The sequence below is a fragment of the Caenorhabditis remanei genome, chromosome II (assembly GCF_010183535.1).
Source record: "Caenorhabditis remanei strain PX506 chromosome II, whole genome shotgun sequence".
In the NCBI taxonomy this organism is placed as follows: domain Eukaryota; kingdom Metazoa; phylum Nematoda; class Chromadorea; order Rhabditida; family Rhabditidae; genus Caenorhabditis; species Caenorhabditis remanei.
This window is the reverse complement of record NC_071329.1, coordinates 12,359,842-12,375,709: the sequence shown is the minus strand read 5'-3', so window position 1 is coordinate 12,375,709 and position 15,868 is coordinate 12,359,842. Positions and strand designations below refer to the sequence as shown.

Genomic DNA, 15,868 nt, shown 5'->3' with positions numbered 1-15,868 from the left:
ATTCATTCAATCCCCCTCTTCCTCTTCTTCTTCTTTCCTCGTTCATCAAAACTTTGTCCTCTTCTTCTTCATATTTCATTTCTCACCAACAATCCTTTTTTCTTTCCAACAGGTCATTATCAACAATCTCTCTCCCTCTCTCTTTTCAGTGGTCTGAATATATTATACCCCCAGTTTTTTGAAGTTTGACTTTCCATAAAATCAGTTCTTTTCGGGTCAGAACATCACCCGATTATGGTGATATTTTTCTCGCAACAATCGGTCTCTTTTTTGATAAACATTTATCATTTTATCGTCTGACAATTTGTGATTTTCAAGCGTTCAACCTGCTTGTTTGCCTTCTTTTATCACTTCCCCTCTTTTTATTGTTTTTTTTAAATGTTTCGTATTTCCTTAGAGAGCGATTCCCCCCATTGATCTCATTCATCATTTTCTTCTCCTTCAACTCATAAAATGATTAAAAGTTACAAACTTATCAAAATCTCTAATTCTCTTCTCCTTTCCCACTATTTCTCTATTTTCTTGTATCTCCGCAAACTATTATTTTTTTTATTTCTATCTTCTTCATCATTCTTCATCATTATCTTCACTTTCTCGTTTTTCTTCCATTTTTCATCTGAATTCTCAAAATTTCTGTCTCCCACTACAACGTCACCAGACCTTTTTAAAAAACATGTTTCCGATGGGTTCTTCGTAATACGAAACTTTGAACGGATTATACGGACAGTCTACTGTTTTTGCCGCCTCCTCCCACTCATCTGTCTAGAATGTTCTCCATTTCAGGGTAATAACACCAGGCGGCCACTGGAAATGTCCTCATCCGACAAATTGTCCGCTGATGACGTGTTGAATACTTTGGGTGAGTTTTTATAATTGGAAAACAACTGTAAAACCTGTAAGAGACCGCTAGCAAGAGTTTGGAGCATCCTATCTCGGCTGTTTTTAAAGATATGAAAATTTTTTCAACTGAAGAAATATTCTACGAATATTAAGCTATATTTTGTCAGTTGGCAACTTTTTAATATTTCTTTTGGCAAATGAGATAAACCGCTGTGAACAGGCGCCGCTAGGTGCGCCTCTATTGAAGTTTGGTTCTCACATTGTCTCCACAGACTATGAAATATGCTAATTTTCGGAATCAAACTTCCTGGTCAAATGTTTCCGTGTAATACTGTAGTTTACACGAACCAAACTTCAGGATTATCAGATTAAAATAGGAAGTTTCCTCCAGAATAACTCAGGATTCAAGAATTTTGAATCTGAAACTGGCCTACCAGGAAATCTGAATTTCTATCTTCTACGTACCATGCTATCCAACTCATTCCCTAAAATTTCCTCAATTTTCAGACAAACGAAATCGCTATATTCTATCATGCATTCTTGTGTGTGGATTCGCGTGGGCACCCCTCGCATTCACTGGTCTTTGCCCGTCTTTTGTCGTCAAAGCTCCAGAAAACTCAAGTTTTATTGGAGTCGCCGATGAATTCGATTTGACTGGAGATGCCACGTGGCTCGCTGACAGTACGACTACATTTTATATGGTTGGAAACATGATTGGAGGAATGTTCATACCTCCATTGGCTGACAAATATGGAAGACTTCCCGTATTTGTGATTACTGTACTGCTGATGGCCGGTGGGGGAATGCTTTCGGCGATTTCGAATTCAATTATGATGTTTTGTATCATGAGACTCATCCATGGAATATTTTATACTGTAAGTAGCTACCGTAACCCCAATACTGTAATTATCATTCCAGGCATCTGGACTTGCTGGATGGGTCCTCGGATACGAGAATACTCCACTTCGTCTTCGCTTCTTCACTTCGGTTTATTTCGGTTTGATGTGGGTAGTTGGTGCTTGTATTCTTGCACTTCTTGCCTACGTTCTACCTGATTGGAGATGGCTAATGTTCTGTATATCTGTACCCAATGTTTTCGTTGCCTTTTTGATTTATATGTAAGTTTTTTCTAGGTAACCACTGAAGTCATCTTTTCATTTCAGGACAGTCCCAGAAAGTCTTCATTATTTGGTTTCAAGTCAACAAACTGAAAAAATTGAAGCCTGGCTTGAGAAGATTCGAGGACCTAAAGGAGATATTTCAGCATCGGATATTGTAGAAATTCAAGATGAAAAAAGTTCAAGTTTCAAAAGTTTGTGTCGTGAAATGTGGAAACACAAAATGTTTATCGTTTATATATTTGTTATGACCTACATTTGGTAATTGATAACAACATTCGATATCAGAAACTGAAAATCAAAGTTTTCAGGATCGTGGACACTTTTATATATTTCGGATTGGCATTTTACTCAAAGAATTTGGCTGGAAACATCTATTTGAATTTTGTTTTGATGAGTCTTGTCGAAGCTCCCGCTTACATTTTCTCTCCAATTTTTATGAACAAATACGGAAGAAAAGTTCTGATTTCTGGAACTCATATTATTGCTGGTCTTTCATTTCTGGGTATTGTTCTGTCAACTGAAGAATGGCACATTCATTTCTGGCTTCTCGGGAAATTTGCGATTTCTTGCTCTTTTATGAGTATTTACATGTTCGCTAGTGAGGTTAGTTTTGGCTCAATTTGAAGAAAATAAGAATTTTGAGTGAATTATTTCCAGATTTTCCCAACTGACGGAAGAAATAAATGCATTGGTTTCTGTGAAACTCTCTCAAGACTCGGAGGAATGCTCTCTCCTTATTTATCTCATTTGGTGGGTCAAGCTACTACGGTCAACTCGATTCATTTTAAATACCTTTCAGACTGCACTTCATTCTCTTGCACCTGCTATCACTTTATCACTTATTGCTGTGTCTGGTGGTTTGTTGACACTGATTCTTCCTGAAACACTCAACACGAAACTTCCATCGACGATTGCTGAAACAGCTAGTCGCCGACAGCTTATCGATCGGAGCGATTCGAACTCAAACTAGTCTTTTTTTATTTTCTTTTCAACGGGTTTAAATTCTCAATGTGATCAAATTGAAACTGTTCTAATGGTTTTCTGATTCGTCACTGCGAGTTAGAAACATTTTCTGTTACATGTCAAAAAGAAAACTGTGAACCAGCATAATCATTATCGAATTGGAACCAAATAAATTATTTTGTTTATGCAAAAAGAATCAGACATTTGCACCAGCAATTGGAACGATGTTGCATCCGAGAAGACCCGGTCCAGACCATCTCTTCGGACAAATTTCGAGACGAACCGGACGATTGTCACGAATAACGGTCACACGGATAATTTTCTGAAATAATTTAAACTATACATAGTGATTTGGAGTTTTGAAAATCTCACGTTTTCAGATTGCTTTGTGATTTCAGCAACCTGTTGCATATCATTGAAATTTCCATAATGAAGAGTTCCATATTGAATGATCAGATCATCTTTTCTGAATCCTCCAATATCCGCTGGAGACAACTCGACGACCGAAGAAACCTTGACAAACGGTTCATTTGATGTTCGATGAACTGGTTTCTCTTCTGAAACGACTGGACCAGTGGCATCTTCTTTCTTTTCCTTCTCCATTTCTGCAACAATCTTCTCGGTCAACTCAGCACGGTCGTTTCTGTAACAGAATTCAGTTGACTGTGAACATACAACTAAAATTACCGGAGACAAATGAGATCATGTCTCGCGTGACGAACAGCGTACACGTCAATTGTGTTCAGTGGAAATCCTTCGGCATCAATCAGAGGCGAATCCATGGTACTGTTGTTCTGAAATTAATATATGTCTTTTTCTTGATTCGAGATTAATTTACATACCGTTTCAAGAACAAGCATCAGTTCTTTGACCTTCTCGTCCAGCTCATCACGTTGCTGGAGGAGCTGCTTAGCTTTAGAGTGGTGATCCATCTGAAAAATTAAAGTGTTAAATTAGTAAAAAAATAAAGAAGAGTGTATTTCTGAAAGAAGAGGAAGCTATGGTTTTGAATGTATTCATTTTCTCGTGAACATAAACTATTTGTAAACTAGATTTCAGTTGAAACCAATAGGATTTTGATATTATAAATCAGTTCCGTTTTTCATAAGTGAAGCGAATAATCACGTTTATTGGCTGAAACGATGATGAGAAAATCCGCAGGCTACGAGGCAAAAGGTAAATTCATAACACTCTGTTTTCCAGAAACTGAATCGAATAGTTTCAGCGTACACATCTGAAGATGCAGATATTCCGAGAAAATGTGTTGTGATTCACAAGAAGAAAATTGGTAATACAATGGAAAAGATTGAACTTCGTTATGTGGCATACAATCGTATCGAAAACGGAGTTCATAGCACTGTGAGCATTCTGAATTCATTCAGAAGGCGTCATGCAACTATTTCAGACTATGGAAGTTATCAACGATGCATCGACCTATTTCAAGGACCGTGCCGAAGATCTCGACTACCAAAATGATTCATTGAGTCAAAGTTCACTTCAAAAGACAGTTACAATTGCGAAAAGTGAGGAGAAAGAGAAGAAGAACAAGGAGAAATTGGAACAATGTCTTCCTCTTCTAATGGTAAATCCAGATTCGGTTCTTCTTGAATCAAACTAGATTCTTTCCAGAAAATCCGTGCTCGTTTTGAGGAAAATGAGAAGAACAGCTCGTACAGTGCCCACAATAGAAGTCAAAATGGTGCTCTCAAAGTACTTTGTGATGAAATTGTGGCCGAAGCAACTTATGAAATCAACAACGGACATCCAATTTCTTCGGATCTTATCAAAAAGATTGCAAATATCAATACTCTTTCGAGACAAGTTATTGCAAAAGAGAGTAAACTGGAGAGTCTCGTTCCAGATGAGAACGAATTGGCTGCTTCGAAATCGAAGACAAGTGATAAATTCTCGAAATGATCGAGCTGTTGCCTTTCAAAAATTAAATGCTATACTAGTTTTCCCACGAAAAATAAATTGTTTGGAATGGAAATTCATGTTTTTCTCCATAAAACAGTCGAATGTATTCCAACAAAAGCTGGTACGACGAAGACGGTGTTCAACATATTAAACATATGGTGGATTAAAGAATACGTATTATTTATTTGTCAGATCACACGCAACTGGAAACAGAAGTCTGAGTAAAAATAGGAATTTAAAAAGAGAAAACATGAGAACAGAAAACATATTTGAGTGAATTTGTGTAGTATATTATTGAGATAAACGATTCTACTCGATGAGGTAGATCAATAAATTTTTTCATTGGGAAATCAGTATTCATTGAAACGACCTCTCCCACGTCCACCACGGAATCCTCCTCCTCCGCGTGGTGGGTACGGGCCAAAGCGGTCACCAGGTCCACCTCCATGTAATCCAGTTCGATAGGAGTCTCGACGGAATCCTGGATCCCCATAGCCTCCTCTTCCTCCTCCACGTCGGTATGGCGGTGCTGAAATATTGAGTTTTTAGTTTAGGAATAAAAATAATGATGAACTTACGTCTGACGGCCGGATGGATGAAAGCCTCTTTTCTCTCTCCTCCTTCGCCATCGTCCCCTCCGCTTCCTTCCCAACGACGTGGAGTAGCATACGCCCATTTAATGATGAACGGTGCCTGGAAACAATTTTTTTTAGATAAATCTGAATACATTCAGGAACTTACACTTCCATATGGACTGTCTACTGGCATATGATTCACGAGACATAACACTTCATTAGCAGCTTCAACTGTCTCAAATTCCACGGTTCCTGCAGATGAACGTTCATTTCTAGTTGGGAAGATTTCAACTTTGACAGCTTTGTGCTGCGATCTCTCAGCAATCATGTCAAGCAACTTCTTTTCGTCCATAGTACCCGGAGCATTGAACCAGTGGAGAATCTTCGTTGGGAAAATTATACGATTTTTTGCGGCAAGTTCTGGAGTGGTGAATCTCTGATTACGTGAAGTGGAATAGTCTTTGAATGATGGAGTGCCATCCGGCAATTGGAATGGGTCTCGAAGGTAGTGTACACATTCTTGATGACTTGGTTTGAATTCTAATTTCAGACCGAAACATTCGAATCCTTGCAAGAAATCAAGCACATTGTGACGTTCGTCTGGAGTTCCCATTTCAATTATTCCAGTTTCTGTTTTGGTGCGCATGAAACTAATCTGAAATACTGGGAGTGGACAAATAATAGAAAATACAATTGACTCACTCTGAGCACATTTCCATATTGACACAAAATATTGAAAATCATATCGCAATTGATTTTGCCGTGTTCAATTCCGTACATCATGAGAACGCAACCCTAGAAAGAAAACTGTCGGAGTTTTTGAAAGATCTTCATGAAACAATTTACCGGTCCTCCAGCCCCTCCTATCGGTCCACCTCTCCTATCGTCGTAATTATCCCGGTATCTTGATTGTGGTGGTCCTCCACGATCCCCATAATACTCTGGTGGTCCGTCTCCTCGTGGCGGATATCCGTACTGTTGTGGTGGCGGCGGTGGTGGTGGATAGTCACGACGATCGTACGGATTATTGCGTTCGTCTTCATATGGACGACGATCTGAAACTGCATCTTAAGGGAATATATGAATGTCTCGGATATTCAACTAACAATGCTCATCCGGTCTCGATGGAATCAACGTTTTTCTTGTCGTGTTATCTGGCTGTGGAGTTTCATCTGAAATCGAGGTTCTAGTTAGCTGAACGAGTGAAATACTCGCGTTTGATTCCGTTATTGTTTTTGTGCAAGATCGAGTAATTTTGTGTAAAACTGCTGAGTTGTTTTTCATTGAAATGTGGTGTTTCTTGCAGTGAAAAATTAATATCAGATCGCTCCATAGACGAAAAAGCGACAAAAACTTAATTTGTTATGGAGCGATCTGAAAATTATTCACTCTATTTATTTATATTTCTCTTTATGCGTTTTGCTTTGATTGTCTCTGATTTCTGTTGTGATCTGTTTGCGTGTTGTTTTCCAATACGACAGACACAACAAGACAGGCAATCATAGGGAACCAGTTCATTATTAAATGATCAAAACGAAACAGCGCAAAAAATAACAGCTTGAGCGAAAACCAACTCTCTGGGATAGTAAAATCTCGTTGATCTTTGTCCTGACGTGTCACTCGAACTCGATCCGGCTGGAAACGGATACAATGATGGTTAATAAAAAAAGAAAAACCCACAAACCTTGGCAAACTCGACTTTTAGTGTGCAACAACCAGAATAAATATCTGCACCGTTCATGGCATGTTTTGCTGCTTTTGCGATTTCCATAGATTCAAACTCTACGAGCGCTTGCACGATCGTCGGTTTGTGCATCACAGCAACACGAAGAACTCTTCCTTGAGCATTCGAAATTTGATAGATGACATCAGCATCAACTGGATATTGAGCGTTAAGTACAGTGACGACGAGAACTTTGTTTGGGATTGCAGACTCAAATCCCATTCGTTCAATGCACTGAGATGTTGAATAATTGAACAAAGCAGCCTGAAACCAACAAAATGGTTAATTAATCCAACCGAAAAATAAGTTACCTGTCCTCCGACATTTATCGAGTTAGAAGCTGCAAAGTTTACACAAGCCTTGGCTCCCTCTATATCCTCAAACTCCACTAACGCCATTCGTGAGTGTGGTATACAAGTCGCATAAGCGACTGGACCGAAATTGCTGAGTGCTTCAAGAAGATCGGCTTCGGTTACCTGTGAAAAATAATAATTTTGATTTGAGATTGCTATTTACCTTTTGATGAAGATTTCTAACGTGCACCACTATTGAAGGATTCGGGTTGGTTGGATCAGCATTGTCGTCGCGACGATAACGTTTTGAAGGTGGATCGTTTCTGAATTAAAAACACAATTAATTGCGATAAGAAGTTTCTTCAATTTACCCATGATGAAAACCTCCTCTCCCGTGTAGCATTTTCGCAGAATACGCCTGTAAGTAGGATGATTATTTGCTAAATGGGTAAAGAGAACCGGCGGATTTATTAAACTAACATGATAGCAAGAAAGATAAAGAAAAGTTAGGTTAATTTAGGTAAATCAATATAGAAATACTTAAAACAAACAGTATTATTGCTTATTGACAGGGAAAAAGATGGAATAAATTACTCGATTTGGTTTTTTCGGCTCAAATTCGAATGGTAAACAACACGGTGGCGGAATATCGGAGTGTCGTAGTCAACTGCGCACAGCGGTTTTTAACAAGTTTTCGGGAAGCGCACCATGGATACTTTGGAATTCAGGATAGAGTAATCACACATAAAAACAAAACATAGCAGTTTAACAAGCGATAAGATAACACGTTATCGAAAATTGAAGTGAACTTATCAATTTGAAAAATTGCAAGAGTATCAGTTACTTTGAAAGTTACAGACGTTTTGCAATTTCAATAAAACAAAAGTTACGCTAGGTGTCTAACAATTCAAAAAAGTTAAAAAGAAACTTCCCATGCCGGGAATCGAACCCGGGCCGCGTGGGTGAAAACCACGAATCCTAACCACTAGACCACATGGGATCTGACATCCATAGGAAAAGTTTGCTTATACAAATAAATGTTAAAGTGTGCGAGCGACACAAGAGAGTGGAGGCTAGTAGTGACTGAACACTGACATCCACAACATCCCTAACGTTATGGCTTCTTCTTTCAGAATAACTCCTATCAATTCAAAAGAATGGAAATTAACAATTGTACACCTTATTGTTTTGAACCTAGTTCGTGGCCTATCGTAACCTTTCGCGACTCATGGGAGGTTACTGTACTTGTTCCACCCTCTTCGAAAAATAGTTCTTGTACTCTTGTACTGTTCTCCTTTCAATAAATCATACATCATTCATACCATTTAAATGCTCTTCACTTCTCTCCTAGTTTTTGTTCATTTCTCTACGTCTCTCAATTAATTCCTCATGTTCTCTCAATATGGCATACTCTCTCGTTACCTTGTCCTTTCTGTCCTATCTATTCAAGACCAAATATTATACTCTACACACGAATAAATGATAGTTTTCGAGTTTTTCACAAGTCATCATATAAATTGATTCGTCTTTCGCACCTATGCATTTTTCTTTGAGAATGAACTGTTATATTTCTCATTTATTAAATTTCAGGGTAATTATGTCCACTGGAATACGACGGCGTCACGTCGATGAGCAGAAGAAGAATCTCTTAGAAAAAGAAAACACTGAGAATGAGGAGAGACAGAGAGAATTGGAGAACGATGTCAGATTGCTAAGGTGCGTGATAAACAAGTATGACCGAGAATTCCAAGTTGTTTTTAGGCCATTTCACTGGAAAATCATTGGCATTTTCTACTTGCTGCTCATATTTGGCGCTTCGTTCCTTCACAAATGTCTTCCAGAACCAAAAGATCCAAATCAAGGTGAGTATTTTGGTTAAAAGATTTCGACAAACATTTTCAAAAAACAACAGAAAATTGACTGCTACATCCATTTTCAGAAGAGACTCAGTTCTCGGAGACACGAGCTGTAAAAGTACTACAAGAGTTATCAGACTATGGCTGGAAACCAGCAGGAAGTTATAATTGTGAAGAATTGACAAGAAATCGGATATTGAAAGAACTCAGTGATATCAAAAAACAAAACGTAGATGAAGAAGATTTGAGATTCGATATTGATACTCAATATGTATCAGGATGTTTTGACATTCCAGCTCATGATACAGAAGGAATGAATATTTGTTATAGAAATGTAAGCGAGTTTTTTTTGTTGAATGTTCTATAAATGTAATTTGTTTCCAGGTTTCGAATGTGATAGCAAGATTAGGAAAAGGAGAAAAAAAAGATAAGATCTCGGTGTTGCTGAACTGTCATTATGATAGTTGGCCAACAAGTAACGGTAAGTTTTATTTTCTAATAGTTGGAAAGTATTGTAATATTTTCTTTAGCTGGAAGTGACGATCTCTCTTCCTGTGCTTTGATGCTTGAATTGATTCGTCTCTACTCAAAAAATCCACATCAATTGAATCACGACGTCATTTTCCTTTTCAATGGAGCTGAGGAATCATCCCTTTTAGCTGCTCATGGATTCATTACCCAACATTCCTGGAGACATGAAATTCGTGCGTTCATCAATTTGGAAGCAAGTGGATCTGGGGGTCGTGAGCTTCTTTTCCAGGCTGGACCTGCTAATCAGTGGCTCTTAAACTCATATCTTGAAGCCGCAGTTCATCCGCATTGTAGTGTAATTGGGCAGGAGGTTGGGTCATATTAGTCTAGTTTTTCATTTTTTTATGTTCCGATTTTTAAGGTATTCCAATCCGGAGTCTATCCAGGGGACACCGATTTCCGAATCTTCAGAGATCATGGAAGAGTTCCAGGACTTGATTTGGCTTTTGTTCAGAACGGATATTGGTGGCACACAGAATTCGATACGGCTGAAAGAATCACTCAAGGATCTTTGCAAAGAGCTGGAGAGAATGTTTATGCAACACTGAATCATCTTCTGAAAAGTCCATATTTGGAGAAACCAGCAGAATATGCAGATAGGAAAACTGTATTCTTTGATTTCTTGGGTTGGTTCAGACTCATTTTGGGAATATTAATTCATTCATTCTTTTCCAGGATTGTTTGTCGTAATCTACCCACTCACATTCGCTCATTTCATCAATTTAACTGCGATCATTGCAGTTTTTGCTCTAGTTTCCCATAGATTCTACACAAAAACGTTCTTGACTTTCTTGGCTCTCCGTGATTACATGTTAACAATCGTCACAATTGCAATCACTTTGAAAGCAATGACATTCATGTCAGTATTCACTTATGGAGCAATGAGATGGTATACAAGACATTGGCTTGCTCTTGTTGCATATGGATTACCAAGTGTTTGGGCAGGTCTATCCGTTCAAGGACTGTTGACTGCTAGATTGGGTCCGAAGATACGTGAAGACTATGGATCTACATTGGAATTGATTCATCTTACTCTCATTTCTGGTATTCTTCTCGTCTTCACATACTATGATGTGGCCAGTGGATTCTTGTTCGCTCTGCTTCTGATTCCTCTAATCAAATCTCTGGCTTCTAATTTCGGAGCGTGGCCTGAATGTCCAACTCTCAACACTGTTCTTACACTGATCATCTCTCTACCTGGATGTGCTATGGCCATTTACACAACTGAAATGCTTCTGTCCATTTTCATTCCAATCATGGGAAGAAGTTCTTATAATCCAGAACCAGTTGTATCTTTCTTCGTTGTCTTTTCTGCTGCCTGCATCGTTTTGTCACTGGTAAGATTGAATCTATTTACTGTATTCAAATTCGATTTTCAGGGGGGATTAGTTGCCAAGAGTAGGAATTCTCGTCCAGTAAACGAGGCTGGACTCCTCGAATTCGTTTATAATCTTCTCGGAGTTCTTCTCGTTACACTGACTATCCTATATGTTTTCTCCAGTTTTTGGCCATCTCCGTATCGTTTTGATGAAAAATATCCAACAGCCAAGCGAACTCAGTTCTTCGTAAGTTATAATCTTTCGAACTTTAACAATTATTTTTTATTTCAGCATGTTAATCAAATGTTCTACGATCGAAACAACCAACTATCCGTGAATGAAACTAGGTTCTATGCAATTTCTCATGATTACCGAGGAGCAGAAGACATTCCATTCGTGAAGAGTGATCCAGAATATACTGGATTACAATGTCATTACGAAAACAATCCATGGTGTGAAATTCCGTTTTTGTTTCCCACAAAGGGACGATTAAACGATCGAAATATCCGAGTCAGATCTGTTGAAGAACGTTTGAAATTCAAACACCCAGTGAAAATTCTGGGAATATCCAAAAAACATGGAGTTGATATGGATGATGGAAAAGGAAATATTGAATATAGCTTCTCTGTTATTGGTGATTTTTTTTAAATCGGAAATCATCAATTCGAAATCTCTTTACAGGAACTGGTCAAATTTCCGTATACGTAATACCCGATCCTACTTGGCTGATCTCAAACACTTCTGCTTCCGAACCAAAAGAGCCACAGGAAAATATGTTCTTGTATTTTACATGTTCAACACCCAAAAATATATGTGAATGGATGTTCAAAGTTACTATAAAAGTAAGACAATATTTTTTATACAGGAAGCTACGTTAATTATTCTAGAAAACAACTCAAACGCCTTCGGATGAAAAACCTCTTCTTGTTGGAATCTCTAGTCATCATTTGCACGGACCTGAAATGCAATCGGAATCAATCAAAAATATGATATCAAAGATAAAAGAAAACCGTGTACATAGTCCTGAGTGGACAGTTACTGCAAGTGCATGGAATGTTGATCAAGTTTACAAATATTTTTGAATCCACTAATTCTTACTCTAGTTCTTGTTTCTTGTTTCTCTATTGTCGAAATAAAAAAAGTGATACCCGGGTGTTTGCGGACTCAATGCAAAATTATTAAAAATTAGCATTGAGTCCGCAAACACCGGGTATCACTTTTTTTATTTCGACAATACATGTGTGCCATTACGGATTGAAGATTTTTCACTTAATTGAATAAGCCGTGTATTCATTTTTGCTCAATGAAGTTATTGCGATGTTCGATTTGAATGAAACATTAATAAAGTGACCATGGTTGAAGAATCCATGAAAAATCATTGATATCTTTCGTAAATGAATCATTTCAATTTTCGCTCGCAAAAATCTTACTGTACATCGTTGCAAGACCCGACCAGCGGCAAAACTAAGACAGAAGCCGGCGCGCGCTTTTTAAACGAGTATTTGTTCTATTTTCAATCGATTCTGAGAATGTTGTTCTCAACTTCTTCAAATTTTCCGATGTTTAATAAACGTTATAATCAGTTTTCCATATAAGATAAGACAACAGAGACTTGGCAGCGAAGCGAATTTTTTCTTTTCTCGATCAATCGCTTGCAAGCGTTCATTCCTTCTTGATACCATTTTCACATTACGTGCAACATTTCAGAAATGGGAAACAAGAAAAACAAGAAGAAGCAACAACCACAAGAAGAGTCTCAAGCAGACAGAAGTCGACGACAACAACGAGAAGCCAAGAGAAATGCCGAGGAACACGAATTTCTCGATAATGAAATCGCGGTTAGTTAAATAAAAGTTAAAATTTGTGTAGTGATGAGGCTGTATTTCAGGCGGAGCAAATGAAGAGAGCGGATGCCGCCACATTTCCACTAAACGTTCCTAAAGATTTGGCTTTTTTCAAAAAGTATCCGAAAATAGAGCTTCATGCTCATCTCACGGGCAGTCTCTCTCCAAAAACAATCAGTGAGATTGTTGAACACGATGAAGAGAAGGCGAAAAATATAGTGTCGAGATATAGGCTCACTGAGCCCATAGATATGGACAAAGTATTCCATCGTTTCAAAGCTGTTGAAGAAATTCTCGACAATCCCGATAGTCTGAGAATCGTAAGCGTCACTGTCAGATATGACGTATAACACAGTAGTTTTTCAGGCTGTTATCCGTACCATTCGAGAGTTTTCAGAAGATGGTTGTTTATATTTGGAACTTCGAACTACACCGAAGAAAACAGCAACCATGGATTATGAAAAATATATACGGACAGTCTGCAGAGGTATGTTCATTTTCTATTTTTTAAGTTACATCCCTAATTTTCAGCCATCATAGAAGCGAGGATGTTGCATCCGCATATGAAGATATTCCTCATTATCAGTTTGAATAGAAACATGACGTTCGATATCGCAACCGAAATACTCCATTACACGGGAGTAGTCCAGCAAGGTTTGTTCCACTGAAAAAGAAATAAAATATGTCATAACTTTAGAATCAAATGTTATCGTTGGAATGGATTTAGGCGGAGATCCGAAATTGTCTGCTTTCCAACTCTTAGATGTATTATATATAGCCCGACGATTTCATGGCCTCGGAATCACTGCACACATAGCTGAAAAGCGGACGATTCCGAATGACACGACTGACCTTCTGATGATGAAACCTGATCGCGTTGGGCATGGCACGTTTCTCCATACAAATGATCATCTGGCCCAAGTGTTCGGCCGTAGTAATTCTCTTTTAGGTAAGCTAATCGATAGTATAAGCGTTTATCAAGTTTTCTGTTTCAGAAGTCTGCATCTCTTCAAATGTGTATACAAAGTCATATAATCATCCTCGGAGATCACATTTCGCCTTCTGGAAAAAGCGTGGAGTCCCAATCGCCATTTGTGTAAGAATTCTAATAATTTTAGTTAGTAGTAAATAAAAATTTCAGACTGACGACAAAGGAATCTTTCCAAACGCTTCATTAAGTGAGGAATACTACAAGGCCGCAGACGAGTTCAATCTATCACTCGAAGATTTGAAGAAAATTAACTTGGATGCTCTGAAATACTCATTTGCTAACAAGTACATTGCCACTGATCTCTCGGAGATACGCCGCAAAATCGAAATGCACACCTTGGAATAATGCGTTTTATCTCTTTTTACTCATTATTCACTTGTCATCTGCTCACTTCTCATACTTTGCTCGATCAGAAAACCCTCGAATGTGGCAGTTGACGCAGTGAAAACTCACCGCGTGACTGCCACACTACAGTTTTTTGGGGGTTCTTTGATCGAGATTTCTATCTCTCCTTCTCCGATGCTTTTCTCAATTTTTCCCCCGAGTACTTTGATCACAACGATACGGTTGAACTGTCGTCAATTTGGGTACATCAAGCAATATTCTGCGCCATTCCGTAAGCGTGTGCGCTCCATACAATGTCGCGGCGCCAAGAAAATATTCACTCATTGTTTGTATCTTTGATCTCACTAAATTATCTTATTATTCCTGTAACATTTGATGTATTCTATCATTTCATTCTGTCCAATAAATTTTAGTCAATCTGGCCAGTCATAATTCTCTAGGCTTCTTCGTAAATATGTTGGTGGTTTCTGCAGTCTCTTAACAGAGTTTATTCTCTCGCGTTTTATCTTTCTTTTTTTCTCTATGTATTCCAAAAAAAAGAGAATTATTCGTCCTCTTCTTTGAATGGAAGAGAAGAAAAAACGACGGCGCCATAACGCACAAGGCCGCCTGTGCCTTCACTCGTCTGTTTCTCTTCGTTCAATCACTTCTTACACCGTTCTCTGCTCACCACGTGCATGTCAATTGAGCGTTTTTTGATCAGCGCTCTGAGTTGTTTCGCCCCGCTCCTCCCCTTCTCACAACTTTCGTCCCATCCCTCTAACACTCGACCACGTTGTTTTGCTCGCAGCAGTCAGTCGTCCTCTTGCTGCCCTTGATTTATCAGATACTTTTGCTCTTCTCTCATGTCACGTAGGTTTTTGTCACTCACCAACTGCTTTCTTGTAGTTCATTTATAAAAGTACCTTCGTATTCGCTGGTCAAAAATGAAAGGGCTAGCTATTGGAACAAATATGTTTGAAAGTAATTCGAATCAAATGTTTGTACCTTTTATTTTACTGATTAATCATCATTATTCAACTAGTTTTTTCTCTGGTTTTCTCTTGTAGAAAACATTTTTAGATTGAATAAAACACACCCTGGCGGAAAAGCATTGTTAGGTTCTTCTTTTTCTATTGGAATTATTTTAATATCAGTTTTGTGACGAAATTGAACACATAGTTTGAAAAAACCTTGAGAGCAATGAACAATACCGCCAAAACACTCATCGCGCTCATATCGACAACTGTTTATTCTTTCTTCTCTTTTCTTTTCTAGTTGAAAAGAAAATGTTCAATGATACCTTCTAGGCATCATAAATTCTTCTTTTCATAGCCGATAAATTGATTTATGGTCGTTTTTCACAATGAGATATTGTATAGCAAAATCATTGATATGCTAATAATTGAATTATCATATGAATTGATATTCTTAGTGATCGTGTATAGGAGACATGCTGTCTAAAAAGGCCATCGAGCACAATCTAATTTCGCCGAGTGCTGCGCCTCTCTATTCTTTAACTCAAAGTCTTTACAACTTCAGCTGAGTACAAGATTACTTTAGAACCACAC

The 15,868-nt window shown here is 38.2% G+C and overlaps 6 protein-coding genes across 6 annotated transcripts; 4 read left to right on the top strand and 2 right to left on the bottom strand.

Annotated features, from left to right (window-relative positions):
• Positions 1-810: 810 nt before the first annotated feature.
• Positions 811-2,931, top strand: GCK72_006371 (uncharacterized protein; the record flags this gene model as incomplete). The annotated part of the gene is made up of 7 exons (XM_003113456.2): positions 811-859; positions 1,348-1,715; positions 1,759-1,958; positions 2,004-2,219; positions 2,270-2,564; positions 2,619-2,711; positions 2,761-2,931. The coding sequence occupies 7 exons, from the start codon at positions 811-813 to the stop codon at positions 2,929-2,931; spliced, it is 1,392 nt and encodes a 463-aa protein (XP_003113504.2).
• Positions 2,932-3,120: 189 nt separating this feature from the next.
• GCK72_006370 (uncharacterized protein) lies at positions 3,121-3,856 on the bottom strand (the record flags this gene model as incomplete). Its single annotated transcript, XM_003113564.2, has 4 exons — positions 3,121-3,246; positions 3,297-3,567; positions 3,612-3,718; positions 3,767-3,856. The coding sequence occupies 4 exons, from the start codon at positions 3,854-3,856 to the stop codon at positions 3,121-3,123; spliced, it is 594 nt and encodes a 197-aa protein (XP_003113612.2).
• A 210-nt stretch (positions 3,857-4,066) lies between these two features.
• Positions 4,067-4,841, top strand: GCK72_006369 (uncharacterized protein; the record flags this gene model as incomplete). Its single annotated transcript, XM_003113694.2, has 4 exons — positions 4,067-4,100; positions 4,150-4,283; positions 4,330-4,506; positions 4,554-4,841. The coding sequence occupies 4 exons, from the start codon at positions 4,067-4,069 to the stop codon at positions 4,839-4,841; spliced, it is 633 nt and encodes a 210-aa protein (XP_003113742.2).
• Positions 4,842-5,191: 350 nt separating this feature from the next.
• GCK72_006368 (uncharacterized protein) lies at positions 5,192-7,835 on the bottom strand (the record flags this gene model as incomplete). Its single annotated transcript, XM_053725596.1, has 11 exons — positions 5,192-5,370; positions 5,420-5,534; positions 5,583-6,071; positions 6,119-6,211; positions 6,263-6,471; positions 6,523-6,588; positions 6,991-7,051; positions 7,101-7,403; positions 7,451-7,615; positions 7,677-7,755; positions 7,804-7,835. 11 exons carry the CDS (start codon positions 7,833-7,835, stop codon positions 5,192-5,194), a joined length of 1,791 nt encoding a protein of 596 aa, XP_053589790.1.
• A 1,194-nt stretch (positions 7,836-9,029) lies between these two features.
• Positions 9,030-12,220, top strand: GCK72_006367 (uncharacterized protein; the record flags this gene model as incomplete). Its single annotated transcript, XM_053725595.1, has 11 exons — positions 9,030-9,148; positions 9,194-9,294; positions 9,372-9,622; positions 9,673-9,769; positions 9,819-10,129; positions 10,181-10,445; positions 10,495-11,156; positions 11,199-11,384; positions 11,430-11,772; positions 11,820-11,980; positions 12,026-12,220. The coding sequence occupies 11 exons, from the start codon at positions 9,030-9,032 to the stop codon at positions 12,218-12,220; spliced, it is 2,691 nt and encodes an 896-aa protein (XP_053589789.1).
• A 627-nt stretch (positions 12,221-12,847) lies between these two features.
• On the top strand, positions 12,848-14,318 carry GCK72_006366 (uncharacterized protein; the record flags this gene model as incomplete). Its single annotated transcript, XM_003113501.2, has 7 exons — positions 12,848-12,976; positions 13,027-13,302; positions 13,349-13,469; positions 13,514-13,636; positions 13,680-13,931; positions 13,978-14,078; positions 14,124-14,318. The coding sequence occupies 7 exons, from the start codon at positions 12,848-12,850 to the stop codon at positions 14,316-14,318; spliced, it is 1,197 nt and encodes a 398-aa protein (XP_003113549.2).
• Between the last annotated feature and the right edge of the window lie 1,550 nt (positions 14,319-15,868).